At 34.9% G+C, this 21,502-nt stretch overlaps 2 protein-coding genes across 5 annotated transcripts in view; one reads left to right on the top strand and one right to left on the bottom strand.

Annotated features, from left to right (window-relative positions):
* LOC107831043 (serine/threonine-protein kinase MHK) overlaps positions 1–15,843 on the bottom strand; it is a 37,869-nt gene extending 22,026 nt beyond the window's left edge. The window contains exons 1-19 of one of the 4 annotated variants that reach the window (XM_016658756.2): positions 15,704–15,843; positions 14,786–14,868; positions 14,572–14,648; positions 14,401–14,479; positions 12,535–12,603; positions 12,308–12,397; positions 11,960–12,098; positions 11,757–11,859; positions 11,610–11,662; positions 10,631–10,697; positions 10,231–10,339; positions 9,820–9,885; positions 9,668–9,736; positions 9,496–9,556; positions 9,316–9,420; positions 8,714–8,760; positions 8,546–8,588; positions 8,295–8,358; positions 4,779–5,214 (exon numbers count right to left, since the gene is read on the bottom strand). In XM_016658756.2, coding sequence (XP_016514242.1) covers positions 5,085–5,214; positions 8,295–8,358; positions 8,546–8,588; positions 8,714–8,760; positions 9,316–9,420; positions 9,496–9,556; positions 9,668–9,736; positions 9,820–9,885; positions 10,231–10,339; positions 10,631–10,697; positions 11,610–11,662; positions 11,757–11,859; positions 11,960–12,098; positions 12,308–12,397; positions 12,535–12,603; positions 14,401–14,479; positions 14,572–14,579 — 1,302 coding nt within the window. In that variant the 5' untranslated portion in view covers positions 14,580–14,648; positions 14,786–14,868; positions 15,704–15,843 and the 3' untranslated portion in view covers positions 4,779–5,084. Of the gene's footprint in view, positions 1–4,778; positions 5,215–8,294; positions 8,359–8,545; positions 8,589–8,713; positions 8,761–9,315; positions 9,421–9,495; positions 9,557–9,667; positions 9,737–9,819; positions 9,886–10,230; positions 10,340–10,630; positions 10,698–11,609; positions 11,663–11,756; positions 11,860–11,959; positions 12,099–12,307; positions 12,398–12,534; positions 12,604–14,400; positions 14,480–14,571; positions 14,711–14,785; positions 14,869–15,703 lie in introns of those variants that run through there. The other 3 variants (XM_075237674.1, XM_016658758.2, XM_075237673.1) reach the window with 3 other exon arrangements.
* LOC107831042 (anthocyanidin-3-O-glucoside rhamnosyltransferase) lies at positions 1,976–3,991 on the top strand. Its single transcript, XM_016658753.2, has one exon. The coding sequence runs from the start codon at positions 2,373–2,375 to the stop codon at positions 3,855–3,857; it is 1,485 nt and encodes a 494-aa protein (XP_016514239.2). The 5' UTR covers positions 1,976–2,372; the 3' UTR covers positions 3,858–3,991.
* Positions 15,844–21,502: the final 5,659 nt, after the last annotated feature.

Below are 21,502 nucleotides of genomic sequence, written 5' to 3'. Positions count from 1 at the left end.
TCTAAAGCTTTCAAAATAAAAGGCTAAACTCACTTGATATATGTCCTAGATATGTATATTATTGTATTTTCTATTTTCCTGGAAAAAGTGAAACTAGCTAAAAATGACGGATTAGAAATTAAGGTTAAAATTAAAGAAATTAATATTCAAACGCTAAAGATATATCATACGAAAATGAGAGACAAAAATGAAGCGTCTACAGTATTAGAGAGATCTGGTTTGAAATAAATTCATTAAACTGTTTATTTCGGACAAAATTCGAATCAATCCTTTTAAAAGTTTAGATCAACTAGAGAGTCTTAAACCCATGTCAACAAAACATAAAATCATATCTCATCCATTTCAATTTGGGAAAACTACCCAAACTGTCAGTCCATAAACAATTTCATCCAAAACTTGCCCAAAACAAAATATCTACCAAAAATAGTCCAAATACTATTTTGTAATTTTGTTTTTTTGCTAAAACACAAAGATAGTTCAAACTTTTTGAGACTTCAGCAATATTGCAATATTCTAATTCCTTCAAGTTAAAATTCAGAGAATCGAGCACCTTAACTCGATTAAGAAATCACTATTAAACATTAGATTGTTGGATTGGATAGAAAGATTAAACTGAAAACGTCATGGACAGCTATTGAAGCTTGCATTCAAAAATTTGGATTTTCGAAATTGGACTTTATTTCGAGTGGGTGTTATTGGAATAGATTGGGTATATCTTAAAGAGTGGAAATCTCAATTTTGGGACGATTTGGTGGAGATTCTAGGTATTTGAATTGAAATTTGAGGCAAATTAGAAGTACACAAGATGAACATGGAAGATCATATGTGTATCACACTATGTATCATTTGTGCATTACATATGTACAGGGGCGGCTCAACGGATCTCGTGACCTAAGGCGAAACCATATAGAGAGGATTTACTTTCTAAACAACAAATTAATCATTTAAGACAAAAAATATCGAATTTCAAAAAAAAAAGGAGGAAGAACACAAAGGATAAAGTGGTGCATTACTAGATATTGAGGTCCGGAACTCAATGTAAAAATTTTGATTTGGCTATTCCCACAAACAAGAAAAAAAATTGAACGTACATAACGTCATAGTTTAAGTTTTGGGCATTGACAATGTCAAAAATATTCACACATTCTGGTCAATTTAAACGATAATTATACTTCATCATATTAAGTAGCATCATTCGTGAATATCTAAACTAAATTGTAAATAATCCAATATAATATGTCGAATTACACTAAAAGAAAACTGGTGCATGAATGCTTTTGTGTTCATGCAGTTTCAGAGAAGATTGTAAAAGAAATTCATTATGTTGTCACTGTATATAACTTAATTTCTATATAAAAAGAATAACATTAAAATTGAAGAGTGAGGCAAATATACTAATTAATGAGTAAAGAAATTATCATAATTTATGAATTTATTGGTGTGAAGCAACCTCAATCAAATAATAAAAATATATATAGTAACACTTTTATTTATACTAATTATGATATAAATTAAATAATAATAATAATATAATAAATAAATTTGGGGCCTTCAAATTTTGGGGGCCTAAGGCAATGGCCTCACGTCCCTAGCCTTTAGAGCCGCCCCTGCATATGTATCACATATATATTCATGTATACATGTGTATGAGATACATGCGTGATACATGTATCGCAGAATAAAAATTTAAACTCGATTTTAACTACGAAGTTTGACCAAATCACCTCCAATCTTGCTCAAATTTTATATATTGCCTCATCTATATGTTTTCAACGAATTCCAACCATACTCACTGGAAAAACAAATCCTTTGTTGCCTAATTTTTTTAATATTGTTTATCATTGATAATAAATTTTAATTCCAAACTAGTCTAACTCACCTTCAAACTTCGTCAATTTTGACTATTGCCTTATCAATGTGTTTTTAATGAATTGCAATACTACCCATTGAAAAATTTGCCTATATTTTTTTTATGTTAATGGTAATTTTTTTTTATTTTGTGGTAGCTTGACTAAAATGACTAGTTATTGATAAATAGTGTCTTTTACACTTAACTTATAAAAGAAATAAGTAAAAACAAATTAACACCTAAATAAATATTTAAATGGTACATAAGATATAAGATACCTTTGTACCAAACAACTAGTATTACTCGTTAAAGTGGCGGTCATTCAAGAGTCATGAAATGGTTATACTAACCTTCTTTTACGGTCAACCGCAAGTCTTTGTTGATCGACAGTTTGTCCACGAGGCCTAAAAATGCTCATCAGCTCACCATTCATTCTACCTACCATTCTACAAGCTACAACATCCTGCTTTCTTCCTGTGTCTTTACTCTTTTTTGTCCTTTGGCTTCTCCATGTCCCATATATATGGAAGTTCCGATTATTTGCATAGCTAATACTACAACACACACTCATAATTATACTACTGAATCAATTATGAAGAATGACAAGTCAAATGATGTTCTTCATGTAGTTATGTTCCCATTTTTTGCTTTTGGTCATATTAGTCCATTTGTGCAGCTTGCTAACAAGCTCTCCTCTCATGGTGTCAAAGTTTCTTTTTTCACCGCATCTGGCAATGCTAGCAGAGTCAAATCTATGTTGAATTCTGCTCCCACTACTCATATAGTCCCTCTAACTCTTCCTCAAGTTGAAGGTTTACCTCCTGGTGCAGAAAGTACTGCTGAGTTGACACCAGTAACTGCTGAACTTCTCAAGGTTGGTTTAGACCTTATGCAACCACAAATCAAGACTCTACTTTCCCATCTCAAACCCCACTTTGTTCTTTTCGATTTTGCTCAAGAATGGCTCCCAAAAATGGCTGTTGAATTAGGGATCAAGACAGTTTTTTACTCTGTTTTTGTTGCACTTTCCACTGCTTTTCTTACTTGCCCTGCTAGAGTCCCTGAAACCAAAAAATATCCAAGTCTTGAAGACATGAAAAAACCTCCACCTGGATTTCCTCACACCTCTGTCACTTCAGTCAGAACTTTTGAGGCTCGAGATTTTCTATACATTTTCAAGAGCTTCCATGGCGGTCCTACTGTATATGACCGTGTACTCTCAGGACTCAAGGGTTGCTCTGCTATACTAGCCAAGACTTGTTCTCAAATGGAGGGCCCTTATATAGAATACGTGAAAGCACAATTCAATAAACCTGTTTTTCTTGTAGGACCAGTAGTCCCTGATCCACCTTGTGGTAAATTGGAAGAGAGATGGTCTAGTTGGTTAAACAAGTTTGAAGCTGGAACAGTCATTTACTGTTCTTTTGGAAGTGAAACTTTCTTGAAGGATGAACAGATCAAAGAACTGGCTTTAGGTCTGGAGCAAACTGGGCTACCTTTCTTTCTGGTTCTAAACTTTCCTGCTAATGTTGATTTCTCAGCCGAGCTAAACCGAGCTTTACCTAAAGGGTTTATGGAAAGAGTGAAAGAGAAGGGAATTATTCATTCAGGTTGGGTGCAACAACAGCATATATTAGCTCACACTAGTGTAGGTTGCTATGTATGTCATGCAGGGTTCAGTTCAGTGATAGAGGCACTAGTGAATGACTGTCAAGTGGTTATGTTGCCCCAGAAAGGTGACCAGTTTCTGAATGCAAAGCTGGTGAGTGGGGATATGAAAGCTGGGGTGGAGGTAAATAGGAGAGATGAAGATGGGTATTTTGGTAAAGAAGACATTAAGGAAGCTGTGGAGATGGTGATGGTGGAGATTGACAAGCAGCCAGGTAAATTAATTAGGGAAAATCAGAAGAAATGGAAGGAGTTCCTGTTGAACAAGGATATACAATGCAAGTTCATTGAGGATTTACTTCATGAAATGATGGCAATGGCTAAGGTTTCAAGTACCTAGGATATATCAACGTTCATCTCACCTTTCATAGTTGGCATTATTACAATGAATTGAGCATTTCCCAATGTACCCGCAGAATGTCAAATTTTAACCATCAGGTCACTTGAAATGAAACTACGTAACTTTTTATTAAAGTATTGATTAATAAGTAAAATTTAAAAATAGCCAGATTTACAAGTAGTAGTTGAAAAATAGCCACAATTTCAAAAGTAATCGAAAGTTAATCATTTTTCATGTAAAGATAAATCTGAACAAAAACACAGTTCAAAATCCGAAAAATATTTCAGTATAATATACTGGAGTTCGAATTTTTTACACATGAACTTCAAGCATAATATACTGGAGTTCCAGCATAATATATTGGTCCAGCATAATATACTGGTCTAGCATAATATGCTAGAAGTTCATACACAGGTGCTCCAATCTTCAGAATATTATGCTGGAACTTTTCGTGAGCTGGAGTTCCAGCATAATATGCTGAAAGTTCATACACATGTGCACCAATCTCCAGTATATTATGCTGGAATTTTCCGTGTTGCAACAAAATAGTAGCTATTTTACAATGACTTTGCAAACGCTGATTATTTTTCAATTACCAATGCAAAAACTAGCTAGCTCGTACTATTTTCACCCTAAAAAATAATACTAAATAACTTCCTAATAACAGATTATATCACATTAATGATGTAAAAAATTACATTGTCACATATGACTAAAATTCTTTAAATTTTAACCCAAATTGCAAATAAAAATGGGAAGAAGAGGAAGCTGGCAGAAATGCATAAAATTTTCCATGCAGAAATTAAGTTTCACGATTCAGTCACTGTTATCAGCAATCAGAAATAGGCTGTGAAATGCTATTAGCTTGTCAGATAAGGTCACGTATCATTTCTTTTCAGTTTGTTGCACAAATAAGCATATGCTCAAATCAAGACCGGTCTTTACTAGTTATATTTAAATAGTTTCTTTCTCCTCGTCTTTGATGCTTCATACACAGCTGAAAACACATTTCAGCTTAATTCCCATATATTACACCAACTAAGCCACACAAGGGGCATGAATCATCTACGTTTTAGAAGAAAAAACTTCTAAGAAATAAAATAGGGCTTGTGATGATCCGTACAAGACAATTATAATTTTTTATGTGGGCAATAACATTTACAAACTACAACTGTATTCCCTATAAATCACTTAATTACTCACTCAAACAGCTGAATAATCAGTTGCTCAAACACAATGTCTCTGCTGGAAGGAGGAAGACATGGCTAGAAAGGGGTGGTCCAAGATGTTAGACTGCAGAGATGCCAAGGGGAATACCCTCGATTGTGGTACTCCCGCAGTTGTGTGTGGAATTGAGCTGTTGAAAGATAAAAAAGAATTTATTGTGTGCATCTACTGTTTACACAAGTGCAGTAACTTTTGATGTCCGCCTACTGTTTAAAGAAATATGTTCACCAACTTTCAACGTCCGCTGTAAATTCAAGGACCTCTATATCATGAACAGAAGATACTACTCCATGTATAATAATCTCATTCAAGAAAAAAGGTCATTTTAATTTTAAAGCTGAAGGGTTTTCTGGTCACACACACGCGATTGCATTTTTTGGTTAATTGTGTCATTTTGAGCAGGTAAATATTGCTATATTGCTAAACCATCATGATATGAGCAAAGTCTTAATCATTTGACCCAACCATATATTTGATATCCTAAGGGTTTTGAAGAATACAGTTACTATCCAAACTTGAGTGGGGTGTATTATCACTTAGTCCAGTTTGACCAATCTGATCTTTTTCTTTAGCAAGTACTTCGTCATTTCTTTTCTTTAGCAAGTCCAGTTTTTTTCAATAAGTATTTTGTCTCAACTCATCTTTACCAATTCATCCATCAAATTTTGGACTGCACCCTCTGAATCCGTTTTAACCCGTCCAAGTTAGCTGAACCAGTCAATTATACACTCGTGTTGAAATACAAAGTGGAGGACAAGGTCTTTTTAGTGTTTGCTTTTCTTTTGATAACAAACACTTGAGCTTGACTGTTTAGAGTTGGAGGATAATTTAATTACACTCTCAGTAGGATATGCTTAGCCTACTTTCTTTTAGGATTATTCCAAAATAATGTCCAATTTTCCCAATTCGAAAATTTAAATACATTTCAGAAACTACAAAAAAAAAAATGAGACCCACTTAATGCAATCTTTTATGCTTTAATCCATTTTTCCACACCACAAAACCATGGATTAATATACACTTGGATGTTCTAAAAAATATTAATCTACTCACATCATCACACCGCCATTAATTAATTGAGCTAAATCAAAAGGGGGCAAGCAAATTGAGACAACACTAATGATTATGAGCAAAGGGCTTTTTATATATACAGGGAAACCTTAGTAGTGGCATGGACTCTTGAATGAATTGGGGCACAAGACTATTGTGTTGGGTGATTTAGAGCACTCCGAGAGTCGTCGTGATTTTGGGTATTGTAGGCATATAAAGTTTGAGGAGGCTGAGGGAGCTATGGTAAGATGAGGAGGGGAAGAGCGACCAGACATGACGAGATCCCAGTAGAATTATGGCAGAGCACAGGCAAGGCAGCTATAGAGTGACTGACTAGGTTGTTTAATGTCATTTTTAGGAAATCAAAAATGCCCGAGGAATGGAGGTGGAATACCATGATTCCGTTGTACAAGAACAAGGGTGATATTCAAAATTGCAACAACTATAGGGGTATCGAGCTGCTTAGCCACACGATGAAAGTTTGGGAGAGGGTGGTGGAGATGAGGATAAGCGGTGGGGGGGGGGGGGTGTCGAATTCCGAGAACCAATTGAGATTCATGCCGGAGTGATCTACGACAATTGTCATTCATCTTGTTAGGAGATTGGTGGAGCAGTATAGAGAAAGGAAGAGGGATATATATAGTATTTATTGACCTAGAGAAAGAATACGATAAAGTCCCGAGGGAGGTTCTATGGAGATGTGTGAAAGCTAGAGGTGTACGTGTGGCATATATTAGGGTGATTAAGGACATGTATGATCGAGCCAAGACCCAGGTAAGAGCAGTTGGACGAGACTCGGAACACTTCCCAGTTGTGATGGGGTTACACCAGGGATCAACTCTTAGCCCGTTTTTATTTGCTTTGGTGATGGATGAATTGACGCAATATATCCCAGGGGAGGTGCCATGGTGTATGCTATTTGCATATGACATAGGGTTGATTAACGAGACACGCGGCGGAGTTAACGCTAGGCTAGAGGTTTGGAGATAATTCTTAGAGTCTAAAGGTTTCAGGTTGAGCAGGATCAAAACGGAGTACTTAGAGTGCAAGTTCAATGACGAACCTCATGAGGCAGACGTAGAAGTAAGGATTGGTGCACAAGTCATCCCCAAGAAAGGAAGTTTCAAGTATCTAGGGTCTATAATCCAAAGAAACGGGGAGATTAACGACGATGTCACACATCGTATTGGAGAGAGAGGTGGATAAAATGGAAGCTCGTATCCGATATTTTGTAATAAGAAGGTGCCACTAACACTTGAAGGTAAGTTCTATAGAGATGTTGTTAGACCAGCCATGTTGTATGGTGCGAAGTGTTGGCCAGTCAAAATTTCTCACGCTCAGAAGATGAGAGTAGCGAAAATGAGGATGTTGAGATGGATTTGTGGACATATTAAGAGAGATAAGATTTAGAACGAAGATATTCGGGACAAGGTAGGAGCGACTTCCGTGGTTGACAAGATGAGGGAAGCGAAGTTGAGATGGTTCGGGCATGTGATGAGGAGATGCACAGATGACCCAGTGAGCAGGTGTAAGAAGTTGGCTATTGTGGGTCTAAGGAGAGATTGAGGTAGGCCGAAAAAGTATTAGGGAGAAGTGATTAGACAGGATATGGCACACCTCCAGTTTATCGAGGACATGATCCTAGATAGGACAATATGGAGATCGAGGATTAGGGTAGAAAGTTAGTAGGTAGTCGAGTTTGGGATTACCGTATATGTTCTGTGTTTTTCATATCATGTGTATGATTATTATCATTATCGTATTATCTTAACCTTCGATTTTTATTACTACATGTTGTTTCCGTTGTGTCGGTTTTCTCATTGCCCTGTTATTTTGTTGTTGCTATTATTCTTGTCTTCATCGTTTTCAACATGGCTTCTTCACTATTGTTTCTCTTTTTCAACCTGCCGAGTATTGCTTTTCTTGAGCCAAAGGTTTACCGGAAACAACTTCTCTACCTCCACAAGGTAGCGGTAAGGTCTGCGTACACATTATCCTCCCCAGACCCCACACACGGGGAATATACTGGATATTGTTGTTGGAAACCTTAGTAGTGTAGAAATTTGTAAAGAGAAGGAAGATGTATTCCTTCGCCATACTCCATATATAGTACATTATTAAACAGCCAACCGAAGTTTAATTAGAAGAATAATAACTGACCTGAATGAGGACTCCACTGGCACAGAGGTATGATGGTGATCAGGAGGAAGCAATGACCAAAAAACTGTTAAAAAAAAAGGCATCAGCAATGACTTAACTGGATAACATTGAATATGAAGGTCTAAATGCTTAAAGGACAGAACCCAAAGATGTCCCGATGGGGTAATATGCAGTGAGGACAAGTGCCATAAATTTCTACAATGGTCAACACAATAAGGTATTAAAGATATCAAGAGATGTACACAACCTACCTGATTGCTGTGAGTGACCCTGAAAATCAGAACAGAACATATCCTGCCATTTGTCACCAGAAAATTATTCAGGCCAATGTAACTGCTATGTGATCAGGAGCATCATGAAAGAAAACCCTAAAAACAGTGAGTAAAGCTACTGAGAAACGAAAACACAATACAACTCACCGTTCCTGTGCCTCGACTTCTACTTGTCATTTCCACAGGAAATAAATCTATATAACATGATCAAGGTAAATAGTTTTAGAAAGGCGCAACTAAAAAGAGAAAATAGAAAAGTAAAAAACTTGAAGTTTAAATTCAAGATAGAAACTAAACGGGACAATCACTTCCTACTTGAAACAAAAATAATCTCTCTGTCACTTGAAACAAAAGTTATTTCTAATGACAATGATAGTTTATTTCTTTAAGGATTTTTTTTTTGTATAACTCTTTTTACTGGGAAATATTTTTCGTTGATTTTTCTTTTAGGGGAGTATGGTGGTGCAGGCATCACTTATGAGAGACAACAGGGAAGAATGCACCAGTTATGATGAGATCCAGGATTAACATCAACCAAACTGCAATTTTTGTTAAAAAAGAGACTCTTAGGCAGACATGTAAATGCAGTTTTTGCAACAGATTGAGTCACAGGCAGATGTGCATCACAGCAAAGACATGAGACTGTTGCGAATTTATATTTCATGGCTGCAAAAGGTATCATGAAAAAGAAAATGGAAAGCATATTGCCCTGCAAGTAACAGGAATAATGAAAAATATAAAATACATACCCAAACTAGGAGGACTTGGGTTAATTGCCAAAGTTAAACCAAGAAAATAGTCATCTTTTTGTCTCCCAAAGTCCCAGAGGTTCAACTCAAGATTTGGCTTAGGTCCTGCAGAAACAGAGGTTAGCTTCACAGACTTGTTAAAGATAACACTAAGGCTAAAATTGTTTTGTGAGTTCTTACCACCATTGCTTAACTTAAGCTGCAGCGGATCCTCTAGCGGCTCAAGTATCCACTTACCAACCTAATTTATTAGCAAGCAGCAACTTATTCAACCATTACGGAAAGATGCCAATCATGCCACTAAAAAATTCTAATTAGAGTAAGCAAATGACAAATAAGAGAAATATCTTACATGGAAAAAAGGGTGCTGCAAGCATTGTTCAGCAGTTGGCCTCCTTAAAGGGTCCCATGAACAGAGTTGCTATGATATGAAGGCATAAATTGTTAAAGTATTTTCTATTTCATGAGAAAAATGGCAATTTGGTAGAGATTGCAAATAACAACCTTGATCAAATCAATAGCTTCCAAACTTGCATTTGGAATGACATCAGACAGATTGACTGGTGAAACCTGCCAAAAAGAAAGGATAATAACAGAAGGAAAGAACTCAATGTGTTAGTGCACATGTCAGCATGCGCATGCACATATCAGTAAGGGGTCGTTTGGTTGGGAAACAAGTTATCCCATGATTAATTATCCCAGGATTAGTTATCCCGGAATTAGTTATTCCACCCTCTCATGGGGATAAAAAACACTACCATCCCGGGATTAGTTATACCACAATTTTATCCCAACCAAACGTGGAATAAACTTATCTCAAATTTAATCCCGGAATTAATTATCTCCTATCCCTGGCCCTAAGAGAGATCACATGAAAATGGCAGGAAACTTGCAATAGGTTCAAGCTAGACTTACGTTTAAATTACTTATATCAACCAATCGTGAAGCACCTCTCACTTCTGGGAAGATAGTCCAATCTGGTGGTCCAAGAATGTAGCATATCTTATACAATTGATCAGCTTCACTGACCATGGGAAAAGAATATTAGAAAGCTCAAAATTAACAGTTCTCCAAATAATTTGACTTAATATTCAAATAAATCAAGCTTCAATTTACTAGCAGAAAAGAATCTTGCAACATCAAAATAATTCTGGGTAATTGACTATGAGAGTACTTCAAGATATATCAGTATCTCTTTAAATTTTCACGAAAGCAACAAGCATTCTAACTATATGAGGTATAAAGAAGTCTAAGCTCCAAAAGAAAGAATGTAGCACATCATTTTCACGTAACTAATTATGGGCCATGAAATCACCTTTCACCAGGGAAAATTGGGCACAAAGTGAAAAGTTCAGCAAGTATTGCACCAACTGCCCACATATCTGTGTTGGTTGTTTACATATGTTACACAACACCAATAATAAAGAATAACGGTATATAAGCAAGAAAACATCAAGGAACTATTCAAAGAAGCAACCAATAATAACAATTGACTGGTTATTTCTGCCAATTGTAGACCTTATTAAAATGAGGCAAGAAACAGATTGCAGAACAAAGGGTATATACCAAAAGTAATTGCAAAACTACATCAAGTTCAAACTCTCGAACACCAACTCAACTATCTACAAACTACCTGAATCATTGGTTTTGGATGCCTGTGCAATTTTTTAGTTATACTCTTATTCTATGTGCCAATCAAACTAAGACCACAAAAAATGGGATGGAGGCAATAAGGTTGTACTAGGACAAGGTTTTACTATATCAAAAGAAGCGGAAAATTTGTTCCTTCCAGCTTTTATTATCCAAAGAAGCTAACACTTTCAATCATAACATTAATGTATTCGGGTCAGGCATTTTGAAATTAGTTCAAGGAAATTATTGGAATTGTCCTATTTATCTTCATATAACCTTCCAACTGACTAAAGCTTATTTAACCTTTTTAAGAGCCATGACAGCTAACAAAATATTATTCCCATCAAACTCACCGGTTGCCTTTATCTTGTTCCAGTATAAAACTTCACAAACGAATTTATGCCCAGTCATGTACTGAGAATTAAATTCAATAAGGCCAAATATAAAGCTACCGACAATAATATTCAAGATTGTAAACATTTTGCTCTTGATAAATAATACTCAAGATCAAGAACGTAACCAGAGCACAATGATCCAAGGCAATATCTGAAAAAATCAAATTTTAGCTTCTAAAAATACAGTATCTGGCTAGTATCAAATAAAAACCCAGTGCATTACTCAAGAAGCTTCTGGAATAGTAACAGTGAGTGGACAGTGCATACCAATGGCAGGTGTGTATGAAGAAGATTGCAACAAGATCTCTGGTGCTCGATACCTTTTAAACATATAAACACCCATCCCATCAGAGGCAAAATATTTAGTAGCACATGAAGAGGAATAATGCACTGAGAGTAGAGGAGATAACTCACCAACGAGTTGAAACATAATCAGTGAAAGGTGGCATTGATGACAGTTCTCTAGCCAATCCCATGTCAGCAATTTTAATTATGTCATTTGTCACCAATAAATTCTCTGAGACAGAACAAAGTTTACTAATTAAGGTTCACACTGCCGCAACGAAAAATATCCGTAAGCTGCATGAAATACAGATAATCATTTGATAGCTCAATACCAGGTTTCAAGTCCCGATGGAAATAACCATTTTTATGCATGTGAGCAAGTCCTTGCAGCACCTGCAACATAAATCCCCGGATCTCCTCCTCTAAGAAGGGTCTTTGTCGTTCTTTCATTGATTGGTAAAGATTACATTCCTAGATACAGGTAAAAGGGAGATGCTATAGAGGTTAACATAATATTTCAAGATTCTGAAGCTAAAAGCCACCTAATTTCTAGAGTGACATAAATGCAACCTATGTTAATTGAAATTGTTGCATTCACAAGTATTTAGAGATTTTACTGCACAGACAAAGAGGAAAAAGCTAATAAAATAGAAAATATAGCTAAAAGTCTCAAATGCTACCATGTATTCAAATATGAAGAAAAGCTCATTGTTTTCCATCACAATCTCCTTCAGCTTGATTATGTTAGGATGATTCAATTTCCGAAGGGACTGCAGAGAGAAACACTAGAAAGTCAGTGAGACCAAGTTAATACACGTAAGCAACTCTAACAGTATTAAGCCTTGTGAGTTGACAGTCTTTTGTCGATGTTTCTAGTCAATTAAGTGTTAAGAACAAAGCCACCCACTTTTACTTCACGTAGATTAATGCATTCTTCCCAAAAATAGAACTTCCTCTTCATTTTCTTGACCGCAACCTGCAAAACATTAGTTAATCTAGCTAAGCTGCATTCTTGGATAAGAAATAACATCCTATGGAATTCCAAGTATATAGATATCCATATTGGGAAATAGTATACCTGTAAACAACTAGACATAACTCCATCAGAAGTAGGGGAAGCAGAGACAAAATTAGTGGAGAGAAAACACTTGCTCATTCCAAAAGGTGAAGACAATAGAGCAACATCTCATCATCGTAGACATGAAACCTAAGTTGCTCGGATTTCGGTGCGGGTGTCCGATACGGGTGTGGATCTAGAGGTTGGATCCTTCATCATCTAAATTTTAAAATTCAGGAATACGGATCCAAGTATGAATATGAGTGGGATTTCGGCTAAAATTAATTCCCTAAAATAGAGTTATAAAAATATGTCTAAATTATGAGACATTAGGAGGAAAACTTACAAGGTATTCCGAGAAGGAGAAAATATTAATCAAGAGGAGAATTTGAGAAGAAGATAAAAGGAAAAGGACTGACATAGAAATTTCTATATAAAAGGTATTCCATTTTCTTCAATGATACCCTAGCTTTTGTTTTGATTTCAAAAATCAATGTGCATGTCCCGAATTTCTCCATCGATTTTGGTCAAAGTCCTAAAATCAGTTGACAAGATCCGATACGGATCCCACACCTACACCCACGTTGTGTCGACACGGGTGTCGCATCAAAAGTGAAGAGTTCGAGCAACTTAGCATGAAACAAGGAACATGACCTCCCACTTAACATTTCATCCAATGGAAGAAAAGGAAGTTGAAAAAATCCTAATGCATCATGCTTCATTAGACATAATCTGAGGCAAGAAGCTTTCACATGAGTCTTGCTAATTGTTACATGCCGGTTTTAACGTAACATTTTTTAATCAGGTGGTTTGAACCTAACATGCCCATCAACTCCCAAAATGTACTAGCCAAAGCTAGGCAATCTAGGATTTTCCATGTGTAATTACTGTTGCATGGGATGCACCCATGTAAATATATTATAAAGGAAACCAAGGACAAGGAGCAAAGTTAGTTCTACCTTTACTTCTCAAGTCTTGGAAATGTTAAGCGCTAGCGCTTAAACTAAGGGGTTCTCATTAATTCAAGCACACAACTCCCAAACATGCACAGACAGAATAACTATTACTACTACACTCAATCCAAAACTAGTTGAAGGCACACAAACAACAACTTCTCTCAAAGCTCAAGCTTCACAGTTAGGCCTAAATTTGTTAGAACAAAATCCTGGAACATGCTCTTACATCAACTACTCCCTACATCACAAGAAAGAATGGTGGGATTCAAAGTAAGGGATCAACCATCTACATATAAGTGTCTAATCTAAATATTGATTCTTAATTCTTTTATTTGACAAGTACATATTAAGAAACAACAACAACAACAACAACCCAGTATAATCCCACTAGTGGGGTCTGGAGAGGGTAGTGTATACGCAGACCTTACCCCTACCCTGGGGTAGAGAGGTTGTTTCCGATAGATCCTCGGCTTCCTCCCTCCAAGAACTCCCCACCTTGCTCTTGGGGTGACTCAAACTCACAACCTCTTGGTTGGAAGTGAAGGGTGCTCACCACTAGAGCAACCCACTCTTGTCTTACATATTAAGAAACAAATATTTAAAAATGTTTGAAACATCCTATTCAGAGGAACTGTTTCTGAAAGAATAGTAGTGTTTTCCTCTTTGAACAGAGGAAATTAAAAAATAAAAAATAAAAAAAATGATTCGGATGCATGGATAAATGAAACACTAAATTTTAGTAAAGTAAAGAATCACTTACAATCTCATATGTTTCCATATTAAGAGCCTTATATACATTTCCGCAGGTTCCATCTCCAAGCTCCTTCAATATTCTATATCTGGGATTATAAAGTCGCACATAAGAAATGGATAAATCACAAGGTTGAAACAACATTTAAGTATCTAATCGACATCCAAACAAAGACCTTACTTTTCCATCTTTATATTTACAAATGAGTGACAGACCAACTCTTGCTCAACGGACTTCTCACCTCTTGATAGAGGTTTCTACAATGTAAAAACAGTGCTCTTCATGTTGTTGTTGACATACATCAGGCTTTATATGTGGCATATGATACAGTATATTGTAAAAAATCCACGTCTCATTGAAAGAGTAATTGAAAAGGAACTGAAAACTTATCAACATGCTTAAATGCAGCCTTCACAAGCTGCAAGCAGTTGTTATCATCTAAAAACAGCCACTATTTTCTGTCAATTCCTTGCATATCTGTCAAAAAGTTTCAGGAAAAAAAAACAATAGAGCATAAAAAATCATGCTACCTTCAATCATTTAAATGGATCAAAACTGCGGGATTAAAAATGTAAAAGAGAAGCAAAAAGAACTTTTCTTAGTTGTCCGTTACACACACGGTGAGACAGAAGATGACAGAAAAGATAAAAGAAACAAGAGAGGTGATATGGTTAGGCTGCTCTTTTATACACCAAATGCTCTCTCCCCTTGATATGATCTTTTTGTCAATAACACTCGTGAATGTAATAAGCAATTAGGTATTCAGTATTCCGTTGATGTTATTATGATTCTTTAGTAACATTTGTGCGCTATAAATAGAAAATCGCCATTTCATGATCAAATTTGATTTTTTTTTTTAAGTTATCATTAAGAAAAAAGATTAAATGGAGAATCAATCAAATCAAATCATCATAAGGTCCAAGTATAGAGCGTGTGTAACTACATATTCACAAATACACATGAATGTGATGGTTCAAATTCAAACCGCTAGAGAAAATGTAGGAAAATTGTATAGCTGTTGTCTGAAGACAAATCAAACAGCACTTTTTAACTTAAGAAAAAAGCAAACAAAGCAACTTCGAGTCCAAGATTAGTATAATCGGCACTCCACTAATGTAAATCAGCAACAGGAAAAAAAGAGACGAAAAATGAGCTCGAAGAGATAAATACAAAATGTAATAGAATTCGCTCAAAATTTGCTAACCGTAACGACAAAAGAAGATTCTCGAGCCACAGAGAAAAGCCTATGATATATCATATACTCATGAAAGGAAATGCAAATACAGAGAAATTTGGAAGAGATGAAACTCACCGGTTAGTGCAGCGGAAACGGAATCAACGTGGGAAGATCTAGAGAGAGAAAGTATAGGGAGAATTATAGAATATTCCAATGAATAATGGACCCGTGTTGTCGTTGAAAACAAAGAGGAAATATGAAGAAAGAGAGTAGAGAACAAGGAAGGAATTGGTTAACAGAGAGAGAGAGAGAGAGATGGTTTTGCTGGTATTTGGCATGTAACAGCAGAATTCGCTGAAGAAGCAAATAGTAGACTGAAACCGAAAAAAGATTTTAGGATTTTGTTTTTCCTCTGTCGAAATAGTTTTTACTGATATATTTTAAATTAATGAAAAATCTGCAAAAGATGTTTGGTGGATGGTGGGAAAAAGATCCATGGGTCCCACCCGCGTAAGTTTACCCCATTGCCCCTTCTCCAGCTCATTTTTCTAGCTTATCCATATCCGTTTCTCTCTAATGACTAACTTGCCCTGCTATCGTTCATCTAATTGCTCTTTTTACCCCTTGGAGTCTAGGTTATATTCGATACTCCTTCCTTTACAATGTACTAGTACTAGTTTTATGATACGCGCGTTGCGCGTGAACCCTCTATCGATGCGTATAAAATTATAAAAATATAAGTCCTTGAAAAAAAATTAAAATATAAGATCTTGAAAATGATAAATATTGAGCCTATTTAATCAAAAAAAAAGGAGTAGATAGCCTAGCTAAGCATGAAAACAATCAAGATAATTTTGAAAGTTTAGTGTTCTGTTATGTAACCCCTTCTTTTATATTAATTAGTATCAAAATAATAGTCGAGGTACCATGTATTCTAGATGAGTCAACTACAAAAAGAAAAAAAATTAGCGATGGACAAATTATGTAGTCAAATAACAAAAATTTATCACTAATCTTATTCAGTGATAGAATTAGTGACATATTATTAAAAAAAATTATATCAGCCACAAGATAAATTTCGTAAGTAATTTCTATTTTGTAAATTTATATTATGTAATAAACTTTCTTAGTAATAATATTAGTTTCTTTTTTACCAAAAAATAAAAGTCTTTTTTCATCTATTTAACATGAATATGCATTGAGGTAATTTAGGTATTTTCTATAAACTAAATTACAGTAATTATTTTTTTATCACAAATTAATAATTACTATTTTTTTCAAAAACAATTACTATTTCAAAACCTAATGTCGTATGAATAAACGAATTTAACCAAACTTCTTAAAAAGTACTTATGATTTAAATTTTAAAAACAACAAATAAATCATATGAAAGGAAAATAAAGAGGCAAAATTGGTCTCTATGATTAAACAATGACAAGGAACAAAAAATATTAAACAAAATCGTGAAGTTTCCTTGTTGGAAACTGTCACGACCAAAAATTCCAACCTGTCGTGATGGCGCCTATCTCGATACTAGGCAAGCCGATAATCTCGATAAACCACAATTTCTCTTAAGTTTGAAAATACAATAATTTAATACAATACAAAATCTCATAAATACTGACACGAACACTTTTCAAAATCTGGTGTCACTAAGTACATGAGCATCTAATATGAATACAAGTCTGAAAAATACGGTCTATAATAGTCTGAGACCAAATACAGTAAACAAGGAGATAGAGAATGAGAGACAAAGTCTGCGAAACACGGCAGCTACCTCAAAATCTCCTTAAAATCAACCGCGCGAAAGGATCAACACCCGCTATGTCGGAAAATACCTGGATCTGCACACGAAGTGCAAGGGGGTAGTATGAGTATAACCAACTCAGCAAGTAACAATAATAACTAAGAAATTGAAGATAATGACGAGCTACATAGTTATAGTTCACTTTCAGTAATTCCCGCAAAGAATAGACATGTTTTCAAATCCGGCAGTTTAACTCAAATCAATTTTATACAGTTCAAGTTCATGTAATCCGAATAGAAAATCTTTCAGAGATTTCACAACAATGACATATAGCAACCAAGTGCAACAACAAATGCAAAGCAAGTACAACCTCTCAGACAACAGTCACTCAACTCATCACTCGGCTCTCAACCCTCAGCACTCACACTCAATGGGTATCCACGCTCACTAGGGGTGTACAGACTCCGGAGGGGCTCCTACAGCCCAAGTGCCTTAATCTGCACGGACAACTTACGTGCCATAATATCCTTACCTCACCGACAGGCCCTCGGCCTTACTCAGTCCCCAACCTCTCTAGTCTCTCGGGCTCTCAGAAATCACAAAGATCAGCCCAAACAAAGATAACATAGCGTATCAATAAATATCCAGAAAAGACTGAGGCATAATACGCAAGAAAAATTATGACTGGGTACAAGACAACAATTAGCAAATAATTAAACAAGTACGCGACCTCGGTGGGTCCCAACAGTACTATCACATAGCCTAAGCATGATTTCTAACATGATTTATAGTCAAATTTCTTCAACACATAGAGAGCATATAGCTAACAATAAATTATTCAACTTTACAGTTTCACGGGGCGGACCAAGTCACAATCCCCTCGGTGCACGCTCACACGTCCGTTACCTAGCATGTGCGTCACCTCCAAAATAATCACATGACACAAAATTCTGGGGTTTCATACCCTCGGGACCAGATTTAAAACTGTTACTTACCTCAAGCCGTGAAATTCTTATTCTGCAATGTCCTTTCCTCGTGAATTGGTCTCCAAATGCCTCGAATCTAGCCATAAATAATTCGTTTCAGTCAATAAAATTTATTGAAATTAATTCCATACGAAAATAATAATTTTCCAGAAAAATCCGAAAATTAGCTCAAAAATTGCCCGTGGGGCCCACGTCTCGGAACTCGACAAAAGTTATAAATTACGGAAGCCCATTCAACCACGAGTCTAACCATACCAATTTTACCAAAATCCGACCCTCAATTCTTCAATTTAAACTAAGAGTGTTTTCTAACTTTTCCAACTTAATTCACCAATTATATGATAAAAACAACCATGGATTCGGGTAATTTAACCAATATTGACTTAAAAATACTTACCCCGTTGTTTTCCTTGAAAAACTCCCGAAAATAGCCCCTTCCCGAGCTCCAATCCGTCAAAAACTGAAAATCCTATTTTCAGAACTTAAACTTTCTGTTCAGACCTCTCTTCTTCGCGAACGCGACAGGTCCCTCGCGTTCGCGAAGCACAAAATGTGCTGTCCAACATTTGCTCTTCACGAACGCGATGCTTTACGGAGCCCTTCTTCGCGAACGCGAAGGGAAAAACCCATGCCCACTATTTTTCCCTTCGCGAACATGATACCCCAAACGCGAACGCGATGCATAACCCAGCTCCTCTTCGCGAACGCGAGACCCCCTCGCGAACGCGAAGAGCAAAATCCTGCCTGCCTGAAATTTCTCTTCGCAAACGCGAGGGCCCACTCGTGAACGCGAAAGAGAAAATTCGAAAAATACAGCAACAGATATCAGCAATCTCACCAAGGCCACAAATCATCCGTTAACCATCCAAAACTCACCCGAGCTCCTCGGGACCTCAACCGAATATACCAACAAGTCCTAAAACATCATACGAACTTAGTCGAACCCCCAATTTACCTAAAACAACGCTAAAACCATGAATTACACCCCAATTCAAGCCTAATGAACTTTGAAATTTCTAATTTCTACAAACGATTCCGGAACCTATCAAATCACGTCCGATTGACCTCAAATTTTGCACACAAGTCATAAATGACATAACAGAGGTATTTCAATTTTCAGAATCGGATTTTGACCCCGATATCAAAAAAGTCAACCCCCGGTCAAACTTTTCAAAAATTAAACTTTCGGCATTTCAAGCCTAATTCCACCACGGACCTCCAAATAATTTTTCGGATACGCTCCTAAATCCAAAATCACCATACGGAGCTATTGAAATCATATAAATTCAAATCCGAGGTCGTTTACACATAGGTCCATATCCGGTCTACTTTTCTAACTTAAATTTTCAATTATGAGACTAAGTGTCTCATTTCACTCAGAATCCCTGCCGGACCCGAACCAACTAACCTGGTAAGTCATAAAATAACTATAGAGCATAAATTGAGCAGTAAACGGGAGAACGAGGCTATAATACTCAAAACGACCGGCCGGATCGTTACAGAAATCAAGAAAAACTTTCCTCCTATTTTTTTGTATTCTTTTACTGCCTTAATATTTTGTATCCATATTAGGAGATGATATTTAGAACTCCTAAATATTAGGAATTTTTTTTTATTTTACAGTTTTATCCAGTGTGAAATCTATTTCTAAAGGGTAAAAAAAGCGAACGACAATTCGCTAAGGGTCTTCGTGCTTTTAATATAGTATAAATTTATATCCGCGCGCAGACAAATACCAAATTATAATTTGAGTTGATTGGATTATGCAAATTATGTTAAAATTTAAATCTTCTAGATAAAAATTACATATAATTATTAGATATAAGTTAAAAAGAAGGACATGAAACTATTTCTCATATTTCGTACCGGATAACATGTTTTCTTTTTTTTATATCTGTAGCAAACCAACCCCTTGATCTTAGTACTTATATTTTATTTTGTGATCAATATTAAAGAATACTAAACATATCACGTTGTAATATGTCTTGTTTGAACAAATTATTTTAAAAAAAATTATTACCACTTTATGTTTTTACCTCAAAGTCGAATAAATCCTATCCTTCTACATTTTCACCGAATTGTTTTTTATCTAGTCTTTGCTTATAATTGCTGCATTATTCATTACTTAATATTGTTATATTTTCATGTGATCTTTTATTAGCGTACCAAATGATTTAATATCTTGCTTATTACACTTTTGATAATCATATATAAATATAAATTTTTTATTCCTAAAATTTAATGTATTTTAATACTTTTATCCTCTTACTTAGAGTTCTTTCGTCATTTAAATCTATCAATAATATTTTTGAGTATTATTTAATTATTTAATATATTTATCCTTAAATTAATTCAAACCATAAATATTCTCACACTATCTCTATTTTCCTTTTTATCTATTATGAAATTTTAATTAGTTTTTTTATTAATATTTTATTATATAATCAAAATACCACATTTCATTTTAAGTTATAACTTTGAATTAGTCTAAATTATTAATACATAAGTTTTTAAATTATTATATTAAATCTATTATGTTTTCTTATAATTATGTTTTATATCACGTGCAATTAAATTTTCTTTCTCTTTTAGTGTCAGAATACAAACTTTTATTTTTCATTACTAAATTACCTACATAAGATATTTATTTTGTATTCTTAAAATTTTAATTTGTTATCCAAATTATTTTTATTTATGTAGTAAAATTTTAACTTTGTGGTCCTGTCCATAGTTTGAGCATTTTTATAATAATTTTAATCTAATCTCAAGTTCAAATCATCTCCTCACTTCTATTTGTAATATTAAATATTTTTAATTTTTAATTATTGCTATTATGTTACCTAATATATAGTATTTCCTGTTTTCATATGGCCTTCATTAACTTTCCTCTTTATTTAATATCATTATCCATTTATATCCTTTAATATAATATAGATCAATGTGTGATTTATTAATCTTGAAATAAATATTTATATTATTTCAAATTAATACTCGAAATTATTAAATTTTTTTATATTTATTAATAATATTTTTAAGTATTATATAGTAAAATTTCTAATATTTTAATTTAGTTATTTATTATTATATAATTAACAAAAGTTATATGCGACTTTTTCTGGTTATGCCATATGGTTGAATTAGTTATTAGTTAAAAATTATATTTTTGAGTATTATTTAATTATTTAATATATTTATCCTTAA

Source organism: Nicotiana tabacum, chromosome 19, assembly GCF_000715075.1.
Source record: "Nicotiana tabacum cultivar K326 chromosome 19, ASM71507v2, whole genome shotgun sequence".
NCBI lineage: Eukaryota > Viridiplantae > Streptophyta > Magnoliopsida > Solanales > Solanaceae > Nicotiana > Nicotiana tabacum.
This window is presented reverse-complemented; position numbering and strand designations above follow the sequence as displayed.